The sequence below is a fragment of the Laccaria bicolor genome, genomic scaffold, assembly GCF_000143565.1.
Source record: "Laccaria bicolor S238N-H82 LACBIscaffold_20 genomic scaffold, whole genome shotgun sequence".
Classification (NCBI taxonomy): Eukaryota; Fungi; Basidiomycota; class Agaricomycetes; order Agaricales; family Hydnangiaceae; genus Laccaria; species Laccaria bicolor.
In genome coordinates this window covers 613,737-630,639 of record NW_001889891.1, presented here as the reverse complement: position 1 = coordinate 630,639, position 16,903 = coordinate 613,737, and the positions used below count along the sequence as shown (strand labels likewise).

At 48.6% G+C, this 16,903-nt stretch overlaps 5 protein-coding genes across 5 annotated transcripts; 2 read left to right on the top strand and 3 right to left on the bottom strand.

Annotated features, from left to right (window-relative positions):
• Positions 1-1,224: 1,224 nt before the first annotated feature.
• On the top strand, positions 1,225-1,897 carry LACBIDRAFT_329250 (uncharacterized protein; the record flags this gene model as incomplete). Its single annotated transcript, XM_001883359.1, has 5 exons — positions 1,225-1,310; positions 1,336-1,395; positions 1,450-1,645; positions 1,709-1,836; positions 1,894-1,897. 5 exons carry the CDS (start codon positions 1,225-1,227, stop codon positions 1,895-1,897), a joined length of 474 nt encoding a protein of 157 aa, XP_001883394.1.
• Positions 1,898-2,827: 930 nt separating this feature from the next.
• Positions 2,828-4,970, bottom strand: LACBIDRAFT_329249 (uncharacterized protein; the record flags this gene model as incomplete). Its single annotated transcript, XM_001883277.1, has 7 exons — positions 2,828-3,027; positions 3,118-3,446; positions 3,897-4,110; positions 4,166-4,190; positions 4,234-4,267; positions 4,353-4,450; positions 4,515-4,970. The coding sequence occupies 7 exons, from the start codon at positions 4,968-4,970 to the stop codon at positions 2,828-2,830; spliced, it is 1,356 nt and encodes a 451-aa protein (XP_001883312.1).
• Positions 4,971-5,363: 393 nt separating this feature from the next.
• On the bottom strand, positions 5,364-7,619 carry LACBIDRAFT_294751 (uncharacterized protein; the record flags this gene model as incomplete). The annotated part of the gene is made up of 6 exons (XM_001883276.1): positions 6,909-7,619; positions 6,573-6,594; positions 6,466-6,506; positions 6,083-6,444; positions 5,818-5,936; positions 5,364-5,577 (listed from the first exon to the last, which is right to left on the bottom strand). The coding sequence occupies exons 1-6, from the start codon at positions 7,414-7,416 to the stop codon at positions 5,364-5,366; spliced, it is 1,266 nt and encodes a 421-aa protein (XP_001883311.1). The 5' UTR covers positions 7,417-7,619.
• A 2,694-nt stretch (positions 7,620-10,313) lies between these two features.
• LACBIDRAFT_294749 (uncharacterized protein) lies at positions 10,314-12,240 on the bottom strand (the record flags this gene model as incomplete). Its single annotated transcript, XM_001883275.1, has 3 exons — positions 10,314-11,433; positions 11,486-11,825; positions 11,877-12,240. The coding sequence occupies 3 exons, from the start codon at positions 12,238-12,240 to the stop codon at positions 10,938-10,940; spliced, it is 1,200 nt and encodes a 399-aa protein (XP_001883310.1). The 3' UTR covers positions 10,314-10,937.
• A 382-nt stretch (positions 12,241-12,622) lies between these two features.
• On the top strand, positions 12,623-16,866 carry LACBIDRAFT_329245 (uncharacterized protein; the record flags this gene model as incomplete). The annotated part of the gene is made up of 13 exons (XM_001883358.1): positions 12,623-12,684; positions 12,743-12,875; positions 12,919-12,969; positions 13,024-13,188; positions 13,252-13,388; positions 13,467-13,605; positions 13,753-14,640; positions 14,739-15,902; positions 15,933-16,023; positions 16,051-16,073; positions 16,169-16,258; positions 16,406-16,606; positions 16,828-16,866. 13 exons carry the CDS (start codon positions 12,623-12,625, stop codon positions 16,864-16,866), a joined length of 3,183 nt encoding a protein of 1,060 aa, XP_001883393.1.
• Positions 16,867-16,903: the final 37 nt, after the last annotated feature.

Sequence of the window (16,903 nt, the reverse complement as noted above, 5' to 3'; positions counted from 1 at the left end):
TCCATACAACATTTGTTTAATGTGAATTTTGAATAGAAATTTGAAGTTCTGACTTGGTAATACATTGAAGTTGATATTCCAGTGGGAATCCAGTAGGAATCCAGTAGGAATCCAGTAGGAATCCAGTAGGACTTCAATGTGTGGAGCATTTCATCTAATTTGTTTAAGTCCAGTTGGAGTCCAGTAGGAGGGGGAATGGAGAAATATGTGAAAATGCCTTTTTGGAAATTTTGTCAAAATCCGGTAGGAATCCAGTAGGAATCCTACTGGAGTCCTGGAGTCCAGTAGGAATAGGTGGGGGAGTGATAAGTATTGCTTCAAATTGACGTGTCGTGAAGTATTTTTGTTTCTTTTCCCTCAAATTTCGTTTTACTGCTTTAATTTTTTTTGTGCTCCATGAAATCTGCATTCAGCTCAGTTCTATGGTTTCCGATTAGCTGCGATTCGTGTTCAAAATATTCTAGGACATTATCTGTGTAATTGAGGCTTAAAATGGAAATGTCACACCGTGCACGTGACGTTGAAAGGATATGGTTGTCATCTACCTTACGTTACATTGGGACTGTCTGACCCCCCGAAGAGTCGGCTACTAGCCTTGAGGCTGGTAGCCTGGGAACGATCACCGCATCATTCGGCAAAGCCCGTCAGCTCATCAGAGACTCCGCTCTACACAAGTCTACACAGCAACTTACTTAGATTTTTTGTCAGGACAACCTACATCTCAAAAAAAAAAGCCATGAATTTCGAAAACAGGGATACTTTCAAATTTCAAACGACTGTTGTGAAAGATACCTCAATTTTTTCTATAAATGACACGGAGTGACGGAATCAACACCACCAAACAGTTACCAAATAGAGTGTTAGAACTTAGCGCTGTATACGCTTTATGATACGCATTTTGTGGCGACGGTAACGGATTTCACGAGGAATAACTTTACATTGTTCTAATACAAATGGATAGTGAAAGGTATAAAGAAGAACTTACAAAGTCAAGCTAAGCATCAACCAATCAACAACCAATAACCACAAAACTAGCAAGTAACAAGTCCAGCACCCAACTTAAGCATGATGCATGATGTGTTATATGTGTCTAATGCATTCAATGACTCTTCATATATGTGGAACTGAATGTTTGCGAGCAGTGTGATAATTACAAGAGGCTCGGAAACGAGACGCGACATGATACATTAACGCGACGGACCCTTCACTACGTCACGTTCAGCTATGGCCGCACGTGAGGGCATCAGCGGCGTTTTCCGAGGGAGCGTCCAGGCTTGTAGCACTGAGGCTCGTGGCCAGGTCAGCGGGCGGTCCGACATTCTGGTTACATTGTAGTCTCGGCCAAGTCTCGCCTGTGAACCTCACGGGCCCGGCCAAGTCACGGCCTGAAAAGAGGTAAGTATAAAGCGCGTTGTTTGTCCATGTTACGCCACCACCATTGGGTCGAAGAATTCGAGCGCCCAAGAGCGCCCACCTCCAGAGTGCTCCTCCCCGAAGCACCAGCTCTTCCAATAATATCAACCCTTTTCGCCTCCAGAGCACGCCAGAAATGCCTCTTTATCAACTAACAAGACACTGGCTCAACGAAAGACACGCCCCCGACATCTTACCCGTGCAGGAGCCGCTCAGCCATCTCAGGCGCCAGGTGCGTGGGCCTTCACCCGTGCGTTTCTATCTTGTGTGTGGATATAAGATGAATGACGGATAGTCAGAAGCCGTTCACCTCCTTCCTGGTGACCCTTCTTCGTCCGACAAAGAACATATCCGGATTATGCTCGTGCAGACGGAAATTGAACGTGTCAAGTTTATCATGATGTCCATACGAGGTTGTTCAAGGTGCGTCTTACTTTTATGTCTTTTGTATCGTTGCTACTGAACCTGATGATCGGGAAGGTAGAGAAATACACCCGGTTCGTGACCTCCAACGCTAAGATGCTTGACAGCGGCTGAGAGGAACCACGCAAGTCGGTATGCCATCGCCCTTTTCCCGTGTCCTCCTCTGCTAATCAACGCCTATCTAGACACGCGAAAATAACAGATCAGCACTTTCGCTAATCTGTCCTCCAAAGCCTGCCAGAAGCCCAAGACACCCGTGTTTTACCCGTCCAAGGGTTCGTACCTTCCGCCTTCTTCGTTTCTTCCATTTTGTTTTCCTTTTCTCGTTTCCCGCCACTCTTCGCGTCTCCTTCCTCCCTTCCTTCCTTCCTCACTTTCCCTTCTTCCTCCTCCCATCCCTCCCTCCTTTTTTCCCCTTCCTTTGTCCCTTAACCCCCTTCTTCCTTCTCTCTTTCTCCCTTGATACCTCCTTCCTTCCCCCCCCTTCCCTCCTCCCTTTCCTTCTACAAATGTCCCTTCCTCCTTCCTACTTGCTTCACCCAACATAAGCTAATACAATACACCATCAGTAACAGAACCAGACAAATCGCATCCCGTCTTCGTACACGCATTGACACGGTGTCCTGGGTCCACGATTCACGTTGCCCGAGTAAGCTTCTTCCCTCTCCCTCCCACCCCATGCCCCCTTCACCTTCGACTCTCATGCTGACAATCACCTCATTACGCAGCGGCGCGACGCTGGACATGGAAAAGGGGCATATCTCGCTCACAACCTACTCTGTTGCGGAACAGCTTGTGGCAAGGGGGGAGGTCGAGCTCACCTCATGTAAATTACTATTATGTACTACAGTTCGTGGCATGAACGGCTCATTCTCCTGCTCACTATCATCTTCATCACGAGTAAGATTTGTCTACAGGAACCAACCATGATATGTTTGATGAAAGCAAAAGATGAATAGGGATGTTCGATTGATGATTTCACCTAAGCAAATCACCTCGGACGTTCGTCCAATTTCATCTGCTCTTGCGGTTCGACAAACTTAAACACCAGACGCATGCCCTCCTTGCGCAATTCCTTCACGACGAGAGATTGTTCCAACTTTGTGACCCATCCCGGCGAATTAGTAAGTAACAAGCTGAACTCTTGAAGTCGCACAGCATCATCGGAGCGGAGACCAGCATTCCACCTAGCTAAAAACACCTTTTCCAAGGTGTCAACATCGACACTATTCTTTAAGCCCACATTCCTGGGTTTCAGGGTGGTTTGAAATTTGAGCTGACCCCGGTATAAGACACTTGTCAAATGTGGCAACGGTAAACCACCCGATGTCGTGTTGGGAGTGCTGAAATAGTTGAAAAACCTCCGAGATGGGAGCCAAGGCTGTGGAAACCCAGACTTTGGATCTAACTGGTTAGGTTCGTCAATCTCCAAGTGTGACAGGTTGGGTAGTGTGTCAAATATCTTCCACAACAGCGCTTCCTCCCTTGGGACATAATCAATAATATACAAGTGCTTCAGAGTCACACCCGAGCGTGTAAGAAAATCCGAGAAAGCCTTGATTGCATCATGGCCTTTCAGAGGAATGGTGATGGATACAAGTGAAGGTGCTCTAGAAGAACACGATAAATGGCAAATATACTCCGCGAGGGAACGGTTGAGGGAGATTCAGAATATATATGTGATTTTGGCTGATGTGATTCAGAAGAACATTTCAAAGGCGAGTTCAAATTTCAATTAACAGAAGACTTGTTTTTCTCACATAGATTGGCTGATAGATCCGCGCGCCAAAGGCAAATCATGGGGGTTTCTATTCATCATGAGCGGGCACATTTGGGTGGTATTATGCGCGACGGCCGGAATGTAAGTTACAAGAATGAAAACATGCTACAGATTCTATGAGCATGCGATGAGTGAAGTACATATGTGAAATAAAGTTAAAGCAAACAACGTCAAAGTCCCATTCATACCACACAGGCGGAGCAAGTCGACGTTCACTACCATGCCTCCAAATCAGAAAAAAACAGCAGCACTCCAAAAAAAAACGAAACGAAGCGCTCACCCATTCGCATTACCCAAAAGTTCCTCAAACAGAGCTCTAAAGTCCTCCAACGCCGAATCAAACTTGTCCCCATACACATGCCCATTATCCATCTTGAACGCCTCGCATTCGCGGATGAACTGTTCCAGGTCTTTTACTCGCGCAATGGACAGTTCGGGTTCGTTGGAACCCCGGGCTCGAGCAAGGTACGAAGCGACGATGGTTGATAGTCCGCCTGTGTATGTAAATAAGTTAGTACGCATATATGCGGTTTTTTTTTATGAACGTACCCAAGACCGTCGTCGCAATCGCCGTCTAGTTGAATATATGCACTCCAATCATTTCAACGACCGCTTACAATGGAAGCAAGGAAAGAAGGAGATAAAGAGCACCTGCCGCCCACTCGTCACAGCCGCCAACCCCGTCGTCAAAGACCCCAAAAGGACTTGAAGCCCAATCGCCGCGTTGAGTGCGTACCCCGCCATCTTCGCATTAAGCGCACACTTGTCTCGCTCCGAAATGGCTGTTATGAGCGTAGGATCTAGTCGTTCTCTAATGGCTTTTTGTCGGAAGGTCTGTTACGAATGAAATGGGGATATGTACTAAGCTTGGCAAAGGACGTTGTGAAGGTGTAAGAACCTTTTCGTCCACGGGGACTATCCAGTCAATGCCTGACCGAGGCTGACGCGTCGAAGCGCCACGCGGCCCATCAAGCGTCACGGATCGTTGTGGCTCGATGTCGGCGGGGAGGGAGGGGCCGGTGAATGGGTGTGGACGCGGTTCCTCCTCGTTACCATCAACATCCGCGACGTCTTTTTCTCCAATAGTAGAGGAGGACGTTGCTGGGGGGATTGACAAAGCAATAATAGGTAAAACTGGGGGCGAGATCTCTGCTTGTGTAGAATTGGCGGGTTGCTGTGCGTGACGAGCCATGAATGTGGTGATTGAGGGTATGGAGTGTTCTCGGTTTGTTGACGACACAGGCTGGTCTCCCGAAACTGATGATGTAATGCGTGCTGCCGCGGTGCGACGTTCGCGTTTGGGCCCGTCGCCACTGGTCGTGTGCTCATCGTTGGCTGCCAAGGGGCGATCCATAGTCTGCGGTTATGGGCGAGGGACCAAGACTCGGAAAAAACGACCACGATTGGCACTTCTAGTCAGGAATCATTTATATGGCGCGAGAGACGGTTTTGAGCAATGACGGCCTCCATGCCTGTCATCGTTCAGAAGCGCTGTTTTCCATCTTCGAAATAATTCGGGTTCGTGTTTTGTACAAGTTTTGTAGAGTTCGAGCTGAAAAGGTCGTCCACTATCACTGTATTAGTGGCTGTGCCAACTTCGTATGTGGCCGTGTGGCGAAATGGCATCGCGTCTGACTACGATAACGCTACATCAGGAGATTGCAGGTTCGACCCCTGTCTCGGTCAATGTATCTTAGAAGTAACCGTTTTCTTTTTTGAATTCGAGCGAAAGTCCAATAAATAAAAATTATCCCCTGCCTGCCCGCGTGCGTCGTTGTCCAGGGTGTACAGCAGCTACACCTGATACACTCAAGAAAACGCGGAAAGTATTTAATCCCGTAGATGTTCTGCTATGAGGCTGGACAGGGGGAAGCCCTGGCTTCGCAGGTCGAGCTCGTACGGTTTTAGAAAAACAGTGCACGATCGGATTGACAAAATTTGTCTTTTCTCGATAATTGAAACTACGCAGCGGTGAGTAAATTTCTAACCTCTTGTACCAGACATTCGATTCACCGCGATTGACTGCCAGCTGCACGCTTCCCACTATACGCTTCCTACTACATCAGGATGACGGATACCAAGCAGGTTCTCCCTTGAGAACCGAGGAATTATCCGCTGCGACCTGTATTCTTGTCCCTCACATCGTTTCATAGCATCATCAAAGGAGGGGCAAGTGAAAAAGGTGCCAGCTCTTCACGTACTAGTGCTGGATGACGGCGAACACGGGGAGCTTTTCAAAGGTTGTTGGAGTGGTTGCGAGGGTGTATTCGAGCAAGACGAAGAGAGGGACCAGATAAGTGGAGGGCCATTCATTTTCCCCCTAGAATTCTAGTTGTCATTGACGGAGGGAGGAATGAGGCCACTGCTTATACATAACGTTCACGCCTCTGACAGTGTGATCTCCTCCTGGAGCGCTGTCTGCACAAGGGCCTCAAGGAAAACACCAGCCATCCTCCCTTCACGCACCCTTGCAAAGGCTTTGTAGAGACGTAAAAGTTCTTTGTGTTCCAGGTTGCGGAACCGATTGGCGAGTCTTGATTGGATGTAAGGAGTGATCGGGTTCACCACGCCTTGACTATGCATATCGTCTAATGATTCGCGACTGAGGAGGGCAATCTTTTCAGACAGGGTATCGGTTCCCATGTCCCCACAGCGAGCGGTGCTCAACAACAATTCCAGGTCGTTTAGCGTAACCTTCGAGAGTGCGGTGCGGAGGTCCAATTCGTACCGACTCATAGCCTCAGAGTTAAGTTGAAAATCGATACAGAGGCGGGGGGTAGGACCAAGTTGATCGAATATTTCGTTCGTGCGAGACTCATCGATGCGACCTGGGGGGTATATCGACGCACTATGGTTCCTCAATGTGTGAGCTTTGTCGCAATATCGAATACTGGACTTACATTCGTAAAATTTCTTTCCGTTTCCATGGGTTCATGATTGCGACTACTGGGCTCACCGTCTTGTGTAGACGCGACCAGCTGTCACCATGTGGAGATGTGGAGAAGATGACAAAAAGCGGAGTCCTGTGCGTGACTAGATAGGGTGGAACGCCCTCCGGGGCCTCATCGGAATCAACCAAGGTCCAGATGTAGGATCTGAAGTTAGCTTCCTGGAAGTCGGCAGGCATCTTGTAGACGCCCTCCTCCACAAACAGGTAGCACCACTCTTTGAAGTACCAAATGACAGGTTTCCTTTCCGCAAGACATCGGCGCAAAGCGTAATAAACCCATACACTCTTGCCTTTATGCGAAAGTGTCATTTTTAAAACAATCCGAGGAGGCAATAAACTCACTAATCCCTGGTTGGCCTGTGACGACTACGCAGGGTGCTCTAGGAATGGACGAGGGTTTGTCATAATAAGCACTGACAAAATTGAAAACACGGATGTACTCGGCTTGAATCCACAATTTGGACATGAGTCCGTCGATGCCGATGTCGAGCGTGTAACAACCGGGAATGAAATCGTCGTCCGGGTCCATTGTCGCTGCCCTATCCATGGTTTCGTCAACAACTGGCGCTGTCTCATCCACAACCATCTTCTCCTCAACGACGGCGTCGATGCGCTTCTCTCCTTCCTGATCCCGTAACCCAAGCTTGCTTCCCGCAGTATTGGCCTTCTGTGCGTCAAGCCACCTCTGCTCCTCGTCCGCCATGTTCTTGCCCCAAAACTTCGCATGCAACAGAGCAAGGGGATCTTCTTTATCGAGTGTCGGCCATTGTTCCATGTAAGTTGGAATTTTGACGACGGACGCCAGCGTTGATCCAGATATCCGCTGTGAAGACATAGGATGGCGAATCATTAGTGATGAGAGTGGTGTGTTTCAAGTAGTTTCCCCTAGTTGGCCCTAAGAATATCACGTTTTCTCGGGCTCAAGACAAGTGTTGAGTTCGAATCACACGCGGCCTCCCTGCATGCCCGTCACCGATGAGAAGCACCATTCCCCAAATTCATTCGGGTTCACGTTTTGTAGAATCGAGTGTTCGAGCTGAAGATGTTGGCGAGTACCAAGCGTGTACACGATAAAAATAAACTTCGGTGAGTAAATATTGACAAATAACTTCTTTCTCCCTCCAGGTTCCAAGCTTTGGGCGATAAGGCGAAATCGGCATTGCTGCACAAGGGGGATCAAGCGATGAGTCAGATTCGGCGAAAGCTGGTCATTGTTGGCGATGCAGCCTGTGGGAAGGTAAGTTCAGCACACCCTCAAACTTCCGCGCTACAACGTCCGAATTTCTGACTTCGCATCTTGTACAGACATGCGTGTTGCCTTTATTCGCAACCGGTGTAGTTCATCGGGTATGGCTATCAAAACATCTAAGTGAGAAATGGGAACCTCTGAACACAGTCTCACGATAGTCTCCTGCTCCCACCATTTTTGACAACTACGTTGCTGATGTGGAGGTGGATGGGAAACACGTTGAGTTGGCTTTATGGGATACGTGTGGTTTAGAGGACTATGATCGTCTCCGTCCTCTGAGTTATCCTGATACACATGTCGTACTTATGTGTTTTGCCATTGACAGCCCTGATTCATTGGAAAATATCTATGAGAAAGTGAGTCATGCGAGATGTGTATAAAGTCGTCATTCATACCATTCACAACAGTGGATCGCAGAAGTGAATCACTTCTGTCCGGGAATCCCTATCATTCTTGTAGGCTGCAAAAATGAACTGAGAGACGATCCATCTACCATCAGCTATCTTTCGAAATATTACAATGGTCGGCACCCAGTCACTTATGATGAGGTGGGCGCACAAAACGGTTGAGAGGAAACTCTAATTCGTTTCATCCTCATGTCAGGGAAAGAAAGTTTCAGAAAGAATACAAGCGCGACATTATGTTGAATGCTCCGGAATGACTGGAGATGGTATTCGTGTTGTGTTTGAACAGGCAACACGCGAGGCACTTCGCCCTCGCCCGAAACCCTCACCCAAACCTTTGAAAGGTCTCAACCCCTTCAAAAGAATATTGAAGGCTCCATCTAAAGGTCGGGAAGCGGACGTGGAATCTGAATCCGCGCCTCAACTAGATGACGTCGAAGAGCAAGAGTTGAAGAAATTATTACTTGCAGCGACTTCTTCTGCTCCCCAACCGCTTAGAAAGTTTAGAATGTTGATCATCGGAAAGACAGGATGCGGTAAAACGACAATTCTAAGCAAGGTAAATACCAGGATCATTTCCCGAGTCCCAGGGAAATCCTAAATTTGTTTTAGGTATGCGGCGGGAATATGGTAAGCTCACGCGAAATCTATCAACTGGTCAAGACGATCTTTCTTTTTGCAAGGTGGACCTCCCCAGTACCACGGTAAGCGCAATCACGTTAAAATGTTGCCGACATGTCAAATAATACTGGGCAGAGGGGTATCCACAACATTGAGAAGGAGATTGAATTCGAGGGGAACAGCAAAATTATCGCTCACGATTCTGAGGGCTTTGAAGCGGGAAAACAAAATGAAGTCGACATCGTTAGGAAGTTTATTGACAGAAGATCGAGAGAAAAGGACATAAATCAAAGGTTGCACTTGGTCTGGTTCGTCCTCCTTCCTCTTCTAGTTACGTCAAGTCATGGTTCAATTCCACACAGGTACTGCATGGAGATGAACTCGCGGCCGATTCAACAAGCAGAAAAGGATTTTTTCTCGACACCTTCACGAGGTATGTACATATATCCTTATAACCGAAAAGCTTGTTTTATACTGATGCCCCTTACAGTGCCCATTGTAGCTATTGTGACGAAATTCGACACATTTCTCCAAGATGTGCAGCAAAAAATAGAAGAACGTGCCGAGGAGGAAGATGAGGAAATCGATGATGACGAAGTTGAAAAGCTCGCTGTAACACAGGCTAACGCGCTTTTTGAGCAGCACTACAAGAAGCCTTTGGACAATATGCAACATCCTCCGAAAGCGGTCGTAACACTATCTGAAGGTAGGATTCTTTTTTCATTCTGCGTAATAATGCCTCACGGAGTGCATAGTGCACAAGTCTTCCCCTGATGACAGCCGTCTAGCCCAATTAATCAAGGAAACACTGAAAGTCCTTGAGCTCACGGAAACGGACTTGAAGCGCAAAGAGCGGGATGTTTACGACCTAAGCACCTTCTTTGCCACGGCTCAAAATACTGACACTAAAATCAAGCTGACCACTTCAGCCTCGTGAGTTTTGTCTCAAAAACCGACGCTGAGTCTCAAATCTACCTTTCTTTATCAGAAATGGACTTAATTGTGAGTTCTTTGACCGTCGAAAGGCAGTTGACCTCGACTAATAAGCAGAACCTCAGGGAATTGCGACAAAGACCATTCTAAACCGATGTTCCGCGGTGGACCCTTCATCAAGACATGGGAAACATTTTGGACTGACCCGACGTCTGGATCTCAAGCGCATACGGCGAAGGTGGGTGCTTTATCATGGCGTCTCAAATGTGCAGCGAAGCTTACCATCCTGCTATTTTAATAAGCTTATTCGCCTCCTGGAAAAGTATCTGGACGACAGCCGACATCACATTGGAGATCAGAGATCTTCGGGTTTTTTGGAGGTGAAAGGCGGCGATCCGGACTTGCTGAGATTTTGTAAATGGGAACAGCGGGTGGCAGGTAGGTGAACGCTCTTCCGAATCTGATGGGGTTTAAACACCGTAACTTATACCTAGACACAACACTCGTCATGGAGAAGATTTATGTTTTTGATATCAAGGACGAGAAGACGCTTGAAGCTTTGATTAAGTGGTATAGCCAGCGAAGTAATACTGTCACCTACGTACGGGAAGGAATCATGCAACTTTATCGACAAAGAATATTGGACAAGTACAAAGCTCCAAAGCAATGGTCCCTTACCGTTGCGCAGCCCTTGGTCGACCTAGTCTGTAATCGGCCAATGGAAGTTCCAGGCTAGCTTTCGGACGTGCAAGGACCCATTATCATTTTACTAGTGTCGGACTCGCATTTTCTTTATCTGTCTGTATTGTTTTCATGGGACTCTGAGATGATTCAAGAAATGGGTTCGCAAAGGACCTAAGTGTAATGTAGACTTGAAGCTTAGCAAAAATACAACTTCCGGCTTCCCTTCTTCTCTTCTAAAGACGTGTGGCTTCCAAAGTCTGTTGCGGGGTCATTTCTCCACTGAGTTTCTAGTTGTGATGACAGAGGGAGCAAAAGCCACCTTGTTGTTCGCTTCCCGGACACACATGACGTTGTGGGCAAGTGACAGGTGTTTCCGTTCCGATGCGTTTATCAACATTGAAGCGACATGTCAACGTATGCTGACGCCGTTCCTCCAGTTGCAAAGAGTTCGTGGCTAGAGTGCCATCAAGGCGCTCTCTTTTAAGCTTCGTCCAACTTCACCATGGGAACGAGCTCGTGTGTAATCCCCTCCTGGAGCGCCGTCTGTCCAAGGGCATCGAAGAAAACACCAGCCATCGTCCTCCCTTCAGGCACCCTTGCAAAGGCCTTGTAAAGACGTAAAAGTTCCTTGCGTTCCAGGTTGCGGCACCGATTGGAGAGTCTTGATTGGATGTAAGGGGTGATAGGGATGACCATGCCTTGGCTATACACATCGTCCAATGATTCGCGGCTGAGGAGAGCAATCTTGTCAGACAGGGTATCGATTCCCAAGTCCCCATCGCAAGCGGTGATGAGCAACAATTCCAGGTCATTTGACGTGACCTTCGAAAGTGCGGTGCGGAGGTTACTTTCATACCGACTCATGGCCTTAGAGTTTAGTTGATAATCGATGCAGAGGCGAGGGGTAGGACCAAGCTGATCAAATATTTCGTTCGTCCGGGACTCGCTGATGCAACCTAGGGGGTATATCGTTGCACTGCGGTTACTCAATGTGTGAGCTTCGTCGCAACATTACATACTGGACTTACGCTCGTAAGATCTCTTTCCTTTTCCATGGATTCATGATTGCGACCATCGGGCGCACCGTCTTGTGTAGACGCGACCACCTGTCATCACGTGGAGAGGTGGAGAAGATGACAAAAAGTGGAGTCCTGTGCGGGACGAGATAGGGTGGAACGCCGTCCGGAGCCTCATCGGAATCGACCAAGGTCCAGATGTATGATTTGAGGTTAGCTCTCTGGAAATCGGCAGGCATCTCGTAGACACCATCCTCCGCAAACATGTAGCAGCACCTCTTGGAGTACCAGATGACCGGTTTCCTTTCGGCAAGGCATCGACGCAAAGCATAGTAGACCCAAACACTCTTGCCTATGCAAACGTGTCATTTTCAATAAAGATCCGAGGACGTGACAAGCTCACCAATCCCTGGTTGGCCTGTGACGACTACACAGGGTGCCCCTGGCGTGGACGTGGGTTCATCGTAATAAGCGTTGACGGAATTGAAAACACGGATGTATTCGGCTCGAATCCACAATTTTGAGTACTTGAGTCCATCGATGTTAATGTCGAGCATGTAACAACCGGGAATGATATCGTCGTCTGGGTCCATTGTCGTTGCCTTATTCATGTTTTCGTCCACAACTGCTGTCTCTTCCACAACCATCTTCTCGTTCATGACGACGTCAACGCGCTCCTCTCCTTCCTGATCCCGTAACCCAAATTCACTCCCCGTAGCAGGTGTTGCCTGCTGTGCGTCAAGCCACCTCTGCTCCTCGTCTTCCATGTTTTTGCCCCAAAACTTTGCATGCAACAGAGCAAGGGGATCGTCTTTATCGAGTATCGGCCATGGTTCCATATAACTTGGAATTTTGACGATGGACGCGAATGTTGATCCAATTACCCGCTGTAAAGACGTAGGATGGCGATGAGAGTAGTTTTTATGTTTTAAGACAGGTGTCGTGATTTAGGAGTTCGAATCACAGAGTTGGAAAATCCCGACATGATGTCACAGGTGCAGTGGCAGTGGGACGTTCGCATTTGGGCCCATCGCAATATGCTCATCGTTGGCTGAGAGGCAATCCGTAATATTGGCGAAGGGCGAACGGGGGACTCGGAGTGATGATGTGTTTGGTCACCGTTGGTCAAGTCCCCAGCTCCTTTCCACGATGACCACGAAGATCTGCATGGAAACATGGTGTTTACACGGTCAAGTTTCCAGAATTAAAGAGTGAGTTTCTCATCCAATACACTCTTGTCATCGTCAGTGAATATTTTTAGTTTGACAGATGTGCCGTTGCAGTTGCCCGTACTCCGGGCGGTCCCCGCGTTAGAAGCGCTTTACACTGTCACCTTGCTCTGTGCACCAGTTCTGGATCATGCTCAGTACCGGACGTTTCCCTTGGCTTACGCGACGGGATGGTAAAAGAAGATTCCGGATTGTGCGGACCACCCGGAGGTTCAGAACTTTATCGAGCCGGAGGGTCGAAGAGGCGCGGTGACGAAAGCTACTGAGGTGAGTGGTCCATTCGTGCCTTGTGGGCTGTAATGAACGATCTCATGTCCATAGACATCGTCCGGAAACGATCGAACAATTGTTTTTACAACTACAGAGTACATCACTGCCAGCGGGAAACAAGTTCTAACGCTGCTACACGCTGCATCCAATGTTATACCCTTCCCATTGCTACAAGAAACGATCGGCGTTGCGCTGAAGACCATTGAACTCTGCGAGGTTCGTCTTTTCTGGTCCCACATCGGCAGGGCAACGACGAAGGGCTTTGAACAACACTTTTAGGACGCATCGGCGGTTGAAAAGAGGGTTAAGGAGTTGAAATGTAGAGTCAGCCATCTCATCATCATCATCGTGGACCACATAACGTCCCAAAACGACGTCGAAGACAGCAAGGAGGGCAATTGTGAATGCCATGAAGGGTATGGAAGGGGACATCAAAGAATTGCTGAGGTTTGTTTTCTTTGAATTCGGTTTGAGATGGTCTCATAATCTTGTAGCACTCTCAAGACAATTCACGATGACTTGAAGACGATCGGTGGGCAGCACGCATTGTTAACAGCAATATACAAAGACGTGAACATGAGAAAGCTCGAAAACTGTCTGAATAGGCTGTCGACTGCCATGGAGAGATTCAAGGTATCTGAAGTCTCTCCATGTTTCCTCTCACAACGCCTTTGCTCAACCGCCGAACTTTCTAGCTCGCCAATGATCTCCGAGACTCTTACTACCTACAAAAGCTACAATCTCGCCTAGAAGGGATGCACGATCTTATGCAACACTTAGCCACCAAAAGTTGCATGGAGGCTCGATCAATCAGACACAGTCGCCGTTCAGCAACAAATGCCTCTTAAGCTGGAGATATTCCACGGACGCGAAGCCCTTGTTCGAGACATATCCAAGCACCTCATCAAAGAGGAATATTCTCGTGTTTGCATTCTAGGCCCAGGGGGCATGGGAAAAACCTCAGTTTCCCTCGCAGTCGTCGAATCACCGCGGATCAAAGCCCACTTCTTTTCTGAACACCTTTTCTGGGTTCCCTGCATTGAAGCAACATCCGCGACCCTCCTCCTTGAGCTCTTATACACCCAACTCCAAATACCACGAACAAAGCAAATGACGCTCTCAAAGGTCATCTCCCAACTCGATGCCTCCACACAACCCCGCCTCATCCTACTTGATAATTTTGAGACGCCATGGAAGGCGCCAGGCGGAGCGCAGAAGCAAGTTGGTGACATTTTCCGACAGCTAGCAATGTTGAAGCATGTCTCCATCCTCGTCACCATGCGCGGAAGTCAAGCTCCCTGCGACAAAGCCATCACTTGGCAGTTGCGAGACATCCAACCTACCGACGAAGAGGCATGCATGCGTATCTTCCACGACATCAACCCAGATTCGGAGAACGACCCAGATGTCAAAGTGTTGCTGGGCACTCTGGGACACATGCCTTTCGCTGTCACCCTCATGGCCAATCTCGGCAAACAAGGGCAGTCAACGGCGAGGGAGTTGTTGAACGCGTGGTCGAAGTTCGGGCCCGACATCCTTCCTGGCCAGGATGAACAGAGCATGAGCCTCCTTCTCAAAGTTCTCTCAATACTACCAGCAGGGACGACAAAAGACAACCTCTCCTGGTGGGCGCCTACTCTTGAGGTATCTATGATTCCCTCTGCCATTGTCAGTCTTTCAGCCGCAGCACTGCTGGTCAAGAAACCCATCAATCCACCACCTCCCCCGTCCTCTTCGTACTTCCTGTTGTTCAATCGTTCATGCAGCAGCACAATCGAATCGAAAAGGATCTCCGAGCCCAGATCTTCTCCTCGTGCTGCCAATACGTCCTAGACAACGCATGCCGTTACGACGACCCCCGATTTCGAGTCAATGCAAAGGATCTCGCAGCTGAAGACACCAACATCCAATCCGTCCTTTTCAGCCGCTCACCCTCCTTCAATTTTTCTGAAAAGACAATCGAAGCGTTCCTTGCCCTCGGCTGGCATTACTGCGACACGACGCCGAACCCAGAGATTGCCAGCCGTACAGTAGAAGCAGCGAAAGTCTTCGGGGTAGAGAAATACATCGCATCAGCGGTATGGTGCCTAGGCAGGACGTACTACAACCTCGATAACAAACACGATCTCGCCTATGCCAACTTGCAACAAGCCTACCAGCTTTACAACGCCCTTCCCCCTGATAATCTCACTCAACGACTTGGCGGCCAATGCGGCATTGACTTGGTCAACTGTGCCCGGCATGTCGATGAGCAGAGCAAGATTGTTTCTTTGGCAAGGGACGTAGAAAGGAGGTGTTCCACCCTCTCCGACAACCTCATCCATGCCCGGAGCCTCCTGTTCCTAGGAGTCATCCTGGACATGCCCGGGCAGTGGTCAGAGGCACTCCACTCCTTAAGCCAAGCCGAGACCCTCTTGAAAGTCTTGGAGAACGATGCGAACCTCGCATATGCGTACCAAATCACCGCCCGGGTGCATTATCACCAACATCAGCTCCAAGACGCATTGGCGGCTGTTGAGGAAGCGTGGAAGTACGCAGAGTTGAGCGACAGCCCATATATCCAAGCATTCATTTCCCAGGAATACGCTCGGATTCTCTTTAGTGCTGATAGAGACCGGGAAGCGTGGGCTCGCCTTGAGGTATCGCTGATGATGGCAGCGCAAGTTGGGAATCGAGGTGAGGTTGCAAAGGCGTTGGAGTATATGGGATATGGGTACCTTCGTAGAGGGGATTACGGGAATGCGTATGAGGCGTATGAGGCTGCGGCCATTGAGTATTGTAACTCGGGCGAGGCGTGGGTTGAGGAGAGGTGTAGGGATAATATGGCAAGGATTAAGAGGAAGCGGGAGGAGAATGATGTGGTTGTTGGGTTTCGGAGGCCGCACCTGAGTGTCGAAAAGTCGTTGTTTTATGGCCCTGTTCAAGTGTCTGTAGGTAATGTGCCAGTTGATGGTTCTTAGTTTGACTTTTCACGGAATCATGGCAACTCTTGGATTCCAAATCCTACGCATAACAATGACGTTAAGGAGACACTGGCAGAGAAAGCCGATTGTGCGACAAGGTGATTCATGTCCATAGTTCAAAACGGCCTCTCGAACAATGTCAGTAAAAAAAAAAAAGCCCCTCGCAAGTCATCATTCTACACTTGCAAGTCATTCCTCCATTCTGTCATTATCATTATCGGTCTCATCTGAAGCCATGGTGTTCGCTCGGCTTGGAGCCCTACGTGAATCTAGTTCTGCAGGCTGTTGCGGAGGTAGAAGCACTAGCAGCAGTGGCAACCGGAGTGTGCGTGCCAGCGGGGAAGTTGTTTGGGTTGTCATAAACTGGGAGAGTATCCTCCCGCGAGGCTGGGCGCCGCGTAGAACCTATAATATAACAAGGAGAATAACTCAGTTGGTAAAAAGGAACCTCTAGACATTTTAGAGGGTAGATGTCACTCACGAACTTGACCTCCGTGTCGCGCCGAGCTTGTGTTGCTCGAGTCAACCTCAACAACATCGTCCGTGTTATGGGACCTGAAGTTCGAGACGCGCTCGCTGGTGTCGTTGACCACGAGGTTCCCAGAGACGTCGTTGAAGTCTCCACCGCTGACAACGATGTCTGTTGCTCCTCGGAAGAAAGGCATGGTAGGGTGAGCAAAGGGTGAGGGATTAGTTAGAGATAAGAAGGGCTGGGCGCTCCTGACTTCGAAACTTATACGTCCACAAAGCAAACAATGAGCCCACAAGCGGACAATATAACTCTCACCTGTCCATGTTTATACATATATGTGGTTGCAAGTAAAAGCGCTGAAAGTGCTATGACAACCTGTGTACTAAGTAGACTCGGAGATGACCATGATGTCACTATCAGAATTTATTGAAAGCCGCGAGAGACGATTCCGAGCAGTGACTAGTGAACTAGTGACGGCCTGCGCGCCTGCCACCGA